Here is a 9,698-nt window from a genome sequence, read left to right as displayed (position 1 = left end):
GCAAGGCAAGCGCTCTACCACTGAGCCTCCTTCCCAGCCCCAAACCTGAGGTCTTGAAAGGGATAAAAGTTAACATTCCTGAACCAAGAAGAGAGGGAATCTAAAAAAAAAAATTCCAAAGTACTACTACTAAATTCTCATAAAAGAAAATGCTGAGCGGGGCTCTGGTGGCTCACACTGTAATCCTAGATACTCAGGAGGCTGAGATCTAGGTTTGAAGCCAGCCTAGGCAGAAAAGTCCCTGTGAGACTCTGTCTCCAATTACCCACTCAAAAACCCAAAGCGGTGCTGTCCCTTAAGTGGTGGAGCACTAGCCTGGAACACAAAGAGATTCGGGACAGCTCCTGGGTCCTGAGTTCAAGCCCACAACTGACCCCCCCCCCCCCAAAAAAAAAAAAAAAAAGAGTCTCATGGAGTTCCTGCCTGTGCTGGCTTCAAACTGTGATCTTTAGATCTTAGCCTCCTGAGTAGCTAAGACTATAGGGGGGAGCCTGCAGGGCCTAGCTGAAGAGCTGTTTAGAAGAGAAATTTGATTTAAAAAAAAAAAAAGGAATCAAAGTTGAACTTAATGACCTCCAATGCATTTGCAAACAAGAGCTTCTTTTTTTTTTTTTTTTTTTTGTTGGTCGTGGGGCTTGAACTCTGGGCCTGGGCGCTGTCCCTCAGCTCTTCAGCTCAAGGCGAGCGCTCTACCACTTGAGCTACAGCACCACTTCCGGTTTTCTGGTGGTTTATTGGAGATAGGAGTCTCACGGTCTCTCCTGCCCGGGCTGGCTTTGAACTGCGATCCTCAGATCTCAGCCTCCTGAGTAGCTAGGATTACAGGCGTGAGCCACCAGCGCCCGGCAACAAGAGCTTCTTATCAAGTCTGAATGATCACGGCCAAAGGTGTACCCCAGGGCTCTCCAGTGTTGCTAGATAACAAGGAAGTCCCCATTTTCCCAAAGCACGGGACAGGCGGCCGAGAGCCTGTGCAGCTCTGTCCTGGCACTGGGGGCGCTGCTGGTCTGCTTGCTTCCCTCCAGATGCCGAGTTTCCTCCTCTGTAGAGTGGCAGCGCTGGGCTGCTGGGGCCTGTAGTGCCAGCACCTGCTCCCAACATGTCCCTCCCTGCACCCCTCCTCCCATGGTGTTCGGGCACAGGTTGTGGGGCCTGGGCTCTGTCAACCCCAGTGGGTCACCACTGCCCCGTTCACCTCTGACTGTGGAGGATGGGATCAGGAGTCACGTGTTCATGTGGGTTTGGTCTGAGCACTACCATAGACAGACAGCCCATGCTGGGGGGTGGGGGGGGGGAAGGGTGTGGAATCATGGAGCGGGACCAGGGGAGGGGATCAGCTCTGCTTTGACACTTTGCCAGAGAAATGGGATTGCAGCAGAACCCCCTTTCACATGTCCTCTTGGTGTATGCCTAGGTGGGTGAAGATGATAGATGGATGGATATACATACATACATACATACATACATAACAGATGGATGGATTGATCCATAGATCACAGATAACATAATCCCTATTCAGCTTCAAGTGAAGCTGGCCCAGCCTCCAGGCCCCAGCACAGAAGACACTACCCATGTTGATTTCTCAGCAGTCTCAGTCAAGCGCCATGTTCCCCAGACTTTTGGAAATAGTAGTACCCTGCTCCTTCAGGTTGATGACAATGGAAAACTTTTTTTTTTTTTTTTTTTGGGTCCGGTCGTGGGGCCTGAACTCTGGGCCTGGGCGCTGTCCCTCAGCTCTTCAGCTCAAGGCTAGCACTCTACCACTTGAGCCACAGCACCACTTCCAGCTGTTTTTCTTATGTGGTGCTGAGGAATTGAACCCAGGGCCTCGAGCATGCAAGGCAAGTGCTCTACCACTGAGCCACCTTCCAGCCCCGATGGAAAACTTTCAATGTGATGTCATTGCCTTTTCTTTTTCCTTGTTCAATATCAAGCTGTATACCACTTGAGCCATGCCTACAGTCCTGTGTTTTCAAATGTTCACTTTTTTTTTTTTTGGTCATGGTGGCTGTCATGGGCGCTGTCCCTCAGCTCTTCAGCTGAAAGCTAGCGCTCCACCCACTTGAGCCACAGCACCACTTCCGGCTTTTTCTGCTTATATAGTGCTAAGAAATCAAACCCAGGGCCTCATGCATGCAAGGCAAGCGCTCTACCATGAGCCACTTTCCCAGCCCCCAATGTTCACATTTACAATACACCACAAATTACTACCTTCTAACCCCTTGAACCTTGCTGTAAAAGCGAGATTGCTAGAGTGGTGGCACACTCCTATAATCTCAGCACTCAGGCGACCGAGGCAGGCAGATTGCAAATCTGAGGCCAGCCTGGGCCACATCCTGAGAACCTGACTCAAAATCCAGTCAAAGGCAGGTGCTGGTGCTCAAGCCAGATCTCAGACTGAGATATGAGGATCAAGATTTGAAGACAGTCCAAGCAGAAAAGTCCTCCATACTCTTCTGTCCAATTAAGCCCCCAAAAGAAAAAACAAAAACCAGAACATGGCTCAAATGGTAAAGCACTAGCCTTGAGTAAAAAAAAAAAAAAGAAAAGAAAAAGAAGACCTTAGGGACAGAGTCGAGGCCCTGAGTTCAAAATAAATAAAACAGCAACCAACAAAGATATTAGAGATACTAACTTGAAATTTAGAAAAGACATGTAATTCTACCAAAGGTATCCTAGCAAAAATCCTAGGGTACTGTGTGATTGTGTGAACTCTGTCCTTTAGTGTTGTGTGGTTGTGTGATCTCAGCCCTGGGTTTTTGTGTGGCCGTGTGATGTCTCCCCTGGGGTGTTCTCTGGTTGTGTGATCCCTACCTTGGGGTGTTCTCTGGTTGTGTGATATCTGCCCTGAGGTGGTTTGAGGTTGTATGATCTCTGACCTGGAGTGCTATGTGGTTGTGTGCTATGTGGTTGTGTGCTATATGGTTGTGTGTTGTGTCATCTGTTTGTGTGAACCCTACCTTGGGGTGTTCTCTGGTTGTGTGAGCTCTACCTGGGGTGTTCTCTGGTTGTGTGATGTCGGCCCTGGGGTGTTTTGAGGTTGGGTGACCTCAGTGATAGTCTGTGTGATCTCTACTCTAGGGCAGTAGTGGCTTGTCTGGACTCTGTGCTAGGGTGCTATGTGGTTGTTTTTCTCTGCCCTGGGGTGTTGTGTGGCAGTGTGACCTCTGCCCTGAGATTTGTGTGGTTGTGTGAACTCCATCTGGGAGAGTTGTACAGTTGTGTGACCTCTACCCTAGGGCAAGAGTGGTTGTGTGATCTCTACCCTAGTCATTAGTGGTTGTGGAGGCTTTGGTTGGTCTAGGTGTTAGGATGGAGAATAGACTTTAGACTGAGAGATGGGTTCAAATCCCCAGTTCACTCTGAGAGGGCAGAAAGGGCCTTAGAGCAGCCTTGGCTTTGAGCAATGTCCGGCAGGCCTATGGCAGGCTTGGGCCTTTGATAACCCAGGGCGAGAGCTGAAGGCCTGGGAAGTCTCCTCCAGAAGAATCCAGACTCAGGCCAAGGCTTGCGCAGGCAGGCAGTGCTTGATGCAGGAGGGATGGCTCCCCTGCCAGGTCTGCCTGCTCCCTGCAGCTCTGAGTCGCAGTGGGAGAGGGACAGAGACCTCTGCAGTTGTCCCAGCCTGGGAGCTGCCTTGGCCCCGCTCAGCACCATGGACGGCTGCCCAGGTGGATTCCTGATACAGACAAAGGTCAGCCTCAGCCAAGGGACCCTCCCAGGTTGGTTCAGTGCCCAGTCCAGTCCTGGCGCTGGAGTGGAGGAATCCAGTAAGCTGGGAGGCCGCCATGGGGCTGCTGACAGGGGAAGCACTGTGGGCCGTGGCCGTGGCGGTGGCCATCTTCCTGCTCCTGGTGGACCTGATGCACCGGCGCCAGCGCTGGGCTGCTCGCTACCCGCCGGGCCCTGTGCCTCTGCCAGGGCTGGGCAACCTGCTGGAGATGGATTTCCAGAACCTGCCATACTGCTTCTACAAGGTGAGGAGCAGGTGGTGGGCAGCAGAGGGCACGCAGAGCCCGCAGAGCCAGTGCTGGCAAGCCACAGGCCGCGCAGGGAGCCGAGCCCCAGAGGCTGAGAGGCTCCCTGGGGAGGGCGCTGCAGGGCCTGAGGACAGTCTGGCTTTCCAAGACCAACGTGTGGCGGGGCAAAGGCCGGGGTGGCACCGGGCCCTGTGTGAGGAGAACGCCGGGCTCCCCCGCAGCTGCAGCGCCGCTTCGGGGAGGTGGTCAGCCTGCACCTGGGCTGGAGGCCAGCGGTGGTGGTGAACGGGCTGGAGGCCGTGCGCGAGGCGCTGGTGAAGCACAGCGAGGACACCGCTGACCGCCCGCCCATGCCCGCGCTGGAACACCTGGGCTTCGGGCCCAGATCTCAAGGCAAAGGGCGGCAGGGGCGGCAGCCTCGGCACTGACCTGGGGACCCCTGGGAGGCCGGAGGGCGGCGCTTGGGAGGGAGGACGGGGAGCAGGTCGGGAAGGCAGTGGGCGTGGCCGGGACACACCTGCAGCGTGTGGGAGGCGGGGCAGCAATGTGATTGGAGTCACGCCCAGTTGCTGATTGGTGGATAGGCGGTGCCTGGGTCCTGTCTAGGTCACGGATTGGATGTGAGTCTGGAGCCACACCCAGTTCCCCGCCCCCTCTCTTCCCAGGGCTGATCATGGCCCGCCACAGCCACGCCTGGCGCGAACAGAGGCGCTTCTCCGTGTCCACCCTGCGCAACTTCGGCCTGGGCAAGAAGTCGCTGGAGCAGTGGGTGACCCAGGAGGCCGGCTGCCTCTGTGAGGCCTTTGCTGACCACTCCGGTGAGCGGTGTTGGTGGGGAGCAAGGGAGGAGGGACACAAGCACAACTGAGGCAGCCAGAAGCAAGAAGAGAGGTCTTACTTACTGCTCCTAGGTCGGCCCTTCAGCCCCAAGGCTCTCCTGCACAAAGCCCTGTGCAACGTGATCGCCTCCCTTATCTTCGCCCGCCGCTTCCAGTACAATGCCACCTCCCTGGACAGAATGCTGGAGCTGTTGCAGCACAGTCTGAAGGAAGAGTCCAGCATCATGCGCATGGTGTGGACACAGGGGCTGTGCAGGGCCAGCTCCTGCAGCTGGAGCTCCAGGGGAAGGGTTTACATGCGATGGCATGGGGAGAGGTCACAGGTCAAGCCTAGATCTGGGGAAACTCAGACAACAGGCATGACAGAAGGGACTTAGGACCAGAAGGCTCTGGAGAGTGACCACCTGTGCCTGAAGCCAGAGAAAGCAAGTAGGCTGCCTCTGTGGAGAGGAACAGGTGATAGGTAGAGACAGGCAGAGGATGTGTACATCTGGAGGTCACAGGATCAGAGAATGTTCCAGGTGTACAGTGAACACAGAAGGACTCTTCCCATCTGTGCTCTCACAGCTGCTGAACGCAGTCCCCGTGCTCCTGCGCATCCCCGGGCTGCATGGGAAGGTTTTCCCTGCACAGAAAGCCTTCACAGCCCTGCTGGATGAGCTGCTGGCAGAGCACAAGATGACCCGAGACCCTGCTGAGCCACCTCGAGACCTGACCGACGCCTTCCTGGCTGAGGTGGAGAAGGTACACTGTGACCACCCTGCCCCACAGACTGGGCCAGGGCCAGGGCCTGAGGGTGCTGTGGAAGGGAGGCCGGGCTCCAGGCTGGAGGGGACAGTGGAGGCTGTCTGGAGCCTTGTCCTCTGCTGCCTGAGCCCAGAACCCCCTTGTCATTGCACAGGCCAAGGGGAACCCCGACAGCAGCTTCAGTGAGGACAATCTGCGCCTGGTGGTGGTTGACCTGTTCACCGCAGGGATGGTGACCACCTCCACCACGCTGTCGTGGGCCCTGCTGCTCATGATCCTGCACCCGGATGTGCAGCGTGAGCCCAGCTGGGACCGGAGGGAAGGGGGAGGGAGGAAAAGTGGAGTCAGGGTGTAGGCTTCACTTCAGCGGGAGTCATGGTGACCTCACCTGGTTTTGGCTCTTCACACAGAGGCCGGGGCAGGTGGGCACAGGTCTGGGGACTGACTGCGGTGTCTCTGCTTGTCCATGCAGGCCGCGTGCAGCAGGAGATCGATGAGGTGATCGGGCAGGCGCGGCGGCCAGAGATGGGGGACCAGGCCCGCATGCCCTTCACCTGCGCGGTGATCCACGAGGTGCAGCGCTTTGCCGACATTGTGCCCTTGGGCGTGCCGCATATGACATCACGGGACATTGATATCCGGGGCTTCCTCATCCCCAAGGTAAGTCCTAGCATGCTAGAACACACCAGTGATCATGCAGCTGCCGTCCACAGCTTGGTCCTGTATTCTGTGCAAGTAAAACAATTCAGGACTGCCATGTGATAATCTTGGGGGTGAGGGATGCAGGAGGTAAGTTCAGCTCTTTGCTCAGCATTTTTTGGGCTAGGGGAAAGTAGACCTACAGGGCCATGGAAGGGTCCCCGCACAGGGGATCGGGGCTCCCTACACAAATGTGTCCTCTGTCTGCTGTGGGCGCAAGGGCGGTGCCCCAGAGCTGTGTGAGGCTCGGGGTCAGGTGAAGGGACACACAAGCGCACGCAGTGGCTGTGTATTGAGTGTGACCGTCGGGTGTCCTGGGCCTCTGTCACCATGCCCCCACCAGGGCACCACGCTCTTCACCAACCTGTCGTCGGTGCTGAAGGACGAGCGCGCCTGGCAGCAGCCCTTCCGCTTCCACCCTGCACACTTCCTGGACGCCCAGGGCCGCTTTGTGAAGCCTGAGGCCTTCATGCCCTTCTCAGCAGGTGCGTGGGGGCCTGGCTCCCTGTCCCCTCGCTGGGGTGATAGGCTGGCTGGAAGGTGGCCCCCAGGCCCCAGCTGACCCTCCCCACTCCCTGTCCCCAGGCCCCCGCACATGTCTGGGGGAGCCCCTGGCGCGCATGGAGCTCTTCCTCTTCTTCACCTGCCTCCTGCAGCACTTCAGCTTCTCAGTGCCCGCAGGCCAGCCCCGGCCCAGCACCATCGGCGTCTATGAAACTGTGGTGATGCCAGCCCCCTACCAGCTGTGCGCTGTGCCCCGCTAGAGGCCCCCAAGTCCCCACTCCACCCCAGCAACACAGCTGTGCCCAACATCGCACGTGCTGGCTCTCACCAGAACCCCCAGGACCGCCCCCTTTCCTACCTGTGTGTCACCTCTGCACCCTAATGGGAGGATTGCTATGTCGAACCTCAACAGCCCCCTTTGCATCACCCGCAACCCTCCCGGGACACAAGGCTTTCTGCCCAAGTCATGAACAGAGCCTTCCATGGCGCCTGGGTCAGGAGGAGGTATCAGTGCACTGGGTGAAGGAGGGGGGTAGGATGCATCTGGACACCCTATTTCAGCCCCATCCCCAATACCCGGATACTATAGCAGGAAGAAGCCTCTCAAACAACGCCACTCTGTCTGGTTTCTTTCTTGATGGGCAGGAAGGGCAATACTGGGTTTGAATTCCAAGCCATGAATCTGCTGGGCAGGGCCTCTGCCACTCAAGCTATGCGCCCAGCCCCAACTTCTTACCTGAGACCCCAAAGAAGTGGGTACGTGGGTCAGCATTAACATCCACAGTTAGCTATTGGGAGCCAAATTCTCCCTGGCAAGGCCTGATGGGAACCAACAGGGAGCCACCTCAACTACACCAGCTGGAAAATTGTCCAGGGCAGGAAATGGAGACCTGTGGGCTGAGGCCCTAGGGAAGGCTTGACCTCGTGCAATGATGGGGACAGAGAAGGTGATGGTTTGGAGGGAGAGAGAGAGAGAGGAAGAGAGAGAGAGAGAGAGGAAGAGAGAGAGAGAGAGAGGAAGAGAGAGAGAGAGAGAGAGGAAGAGAGAGAGAGAGAGAGAGGAAGAGAGAGATCCCATTTTCTGTGTCAGGATACCTGGGCTTTTTGTTTCCCCTTTTATGATGAGAAAACCACAGCTCCTGTCTTTCTGCTCCAACTTCTGAGGCTGTGATCCTGGCTGACCTAGATCCCTACGGAGGGTAGATGTAGGGATGAATGTGGAGAGGCCCCCATTTAAGGAACCTTGACAGAGCCACAGCAATGGCAGCTGGGCTGCAGGTGAGCTTCGTGGGCAGAACAGCCCTGGAGGAATGAAGAGGCAAGCCCGGCCCATGAAATGGGTCAGGGGCAAGATAGGAATGAAAACTGGGCTGGTAAGTAATATCCTGCCCAAGGAAGTGATCTGATCTGAGAAAGAGATAGCCAGTCAATTGGGTCTACAAAAAGACAGAGGGAGGCTGGGCAGGTGGCTCAGTGGTAGAGCGCTTGCCTTGCATGCATGAGGTCCTGGGTTCGATTCCTCAGCACCACATAAGCAGAAAAAGCTGGAAGTAGTGCTGTGGCTCAAGTGGTAGAGTGCTAGCCTTGAACTGAAGAGCTGAAGGACAGCTCCCAGACCCACAGTTCAGGGCCTATGACAAGAAAGAGAGAGAGAGAGAGAGACAGAGAGAGAGAGAGAACACCTCTACTAAGTCTAGAAAAGCCTTTCCCAACCCCACATTGCTACAGCCAGAGCCCTGCCTCACCCCGCCTGCCAGCCCCAGGCTGCTGTCGCACAGCCCTAGGAAACACTTGCTTCCTCTTATTCTCCTAGCTTGAAAATGATTGCACCAACCCGTGTACCTAAAACAGAGCCAAACTGAAATGTTTTGGTTTGGTTTGTATTGCAAGGATGGGGGCAGATTCTCTATGACATGAACCATTCAAACCTGAGGTCTTTTTTTGGGTGGGGTCTGGTCATGGGGCCTGAACTCTGGACCTGGGCGCTGTCCCTCAGCTCTTCAGCTCAAGGCTAGCACTCTACCACTTGAGCCACAGCTCCACTTCTGGCTTTTTTCTTTTTTTTGCTTATGTGCTGCTGAGGAATCGAACCCAGGGCCTCATGCATGCAAGGCAAGCGCTCTACCACTGAGCCTCCTTCCCAGCCCCAAACCTGAGGTCTTGAAAGGGATAAAAGTTAACATTCCTGAACCAAGAAGAGAGGGAATCTAAAAAAAAAAATTCCAAAGTACTACTACTAAATTCTCATAAAAGAAAATGCTGAGCGGGGCTCTGGTGGCTCACACTGTAATCCTAGATACTCAGGAGGCTGAGATCTAGGTTTGAAGCCAGCCTAGGCAGAAAAGTCCCTGTGAGACTCTGTCTCCAATTACCCACTCAAAAACCCAAAGCGGTGCTGTCCCTTAAGTGGTGGAGCACTAGCCTGGAACACAAAGAGATTCGGGACAGCTCCTGGGTCCTGAGTTCAAGCCCACAACTGACCCCCCCCCCCCAAAAAAAAAAAAAAAAAGAGTCTCATGGAGTTCCTGCCTGTGCTGGCTTCAAACTGTGATCTTTAGATCTTAGCCTCCTGAGTAGCTAAGACTATAGGGGGGAGCCTGCAGGGCCTAGCTGAAGAGCTGTTTAGAAGAGAAATTTGATTTAAAAAAAAAAAAAGGAATCAAAGTTGAACTTAATGACCTCCAATGCATTTGCAAACAAGAGCTTCTTTTTTTTTTTTTTTTTTTTGTTGGTCGTGGGGCTTGAACTCTGGGCCTGGGCGCTGTCCCTCAGCTCTTCAGCTCAAGGCGAGCGCTCTACCACTTGAGCTACAGCACCACTTCCGGTTTTCTGGTGGTTTATTGGAGATAGGAGTCTCACGGTCTCTCCTGCCCGGGCTGGCTTTGAACTGCGATCCTCAGATCTCAGCCTCCTGAGTAGCTAGGATTAC

General features: G+C 55.2%; 1 protein-coding gene across 2 annotated transcripts; it reads left to right on the top strand.

Annotated features, from left to right (window-relative positions):
• The first annotated feature begins 3,760 nt into the window (after window positions 1-3,760).
• On the top strand, window positions 3,761-7,385 carry LOC122123536 (cytochrome P450 2D6-like). Of its 2 annotated transcripts, none has more exons than XM_042697876.1 (9): window positions 3,761-3,977; window positions 4,202-4,373; window positions 4,646-4,798; window positions 4,892-5,052; window positions 5,387-5,563; window positions 5,721-5,862; window positions 6,039-6,226; window positions 6,609-6,750; window positions 6,922-7,385. In XM_042697876.1, the coding sequence occupies exons 1-9, from the start codon at window positions 3,789-3,791 to the stop codon at window positions 6,978-6,980; spliced, it is 1,383 nt and encodes a 460-aa protein (XP_042553810.1). In that variant the 5' UTR covers window positions 3,761-3,788; the 3' UTR covers window positions 6,981-7,385. The 2 variants fall into 2 exon arrangements, with proteins under 2 accessions (XP_042553810.1, XP_042553809.1); XM_042697875.1 differs by having other exon boundaries at window positions 6,851-7,385.
• The last annotated feature ends 2,313 nt before the right edge of the window (window positions 7,386-9,698 follow it).

The sequence above is a fragment of the Dipodomys spectabilis genome, unplaced genomic scaffold (genome assembly GCF_019054845.1).
Source record: "Dipodomys spectabilis isolate Male_0828 unplaced genomic scaffold, ASM1905484v1 ptg000230l, whole genome shotgun sequence".
Lineage (NCBI taxonomy): Eukaryota > Metazoa > Chordata > Mammalia > Rodentia > Heteromyidae > Dipodomys > Dipodomys spectabilis.
Note: the sequence above shows the minus strand (reverse complement) of the source record. Positions and strands in the feature narration are given on the sequence as shown.

Bases quoted from the DNA above. Each gene is read 5' to 3' on its own strand.
- LOC122123536 (XM_042697875.1), top strand. From the start codon at position 3,789: ATGGGGCTGCTGACAGGGGAAGCACTGTGGGCCGTGGCCGTGGCGGTG. The intron at 3,978-4,201 runs GTGAGGAGCAGG...GCTCCCCCGCAG, and splicing joins TGCCATACTGCTTCTACAAG to CTGCAGCGCCGCTTCGGGGA. The intron at 4,799-4,891 runs GTGAGCGGTGTT...TACTGCTCCTAG, and splicing joins GGCCTTTGCTGACCACTCCG to GTCGGCCCTTCAGCCCCAAG.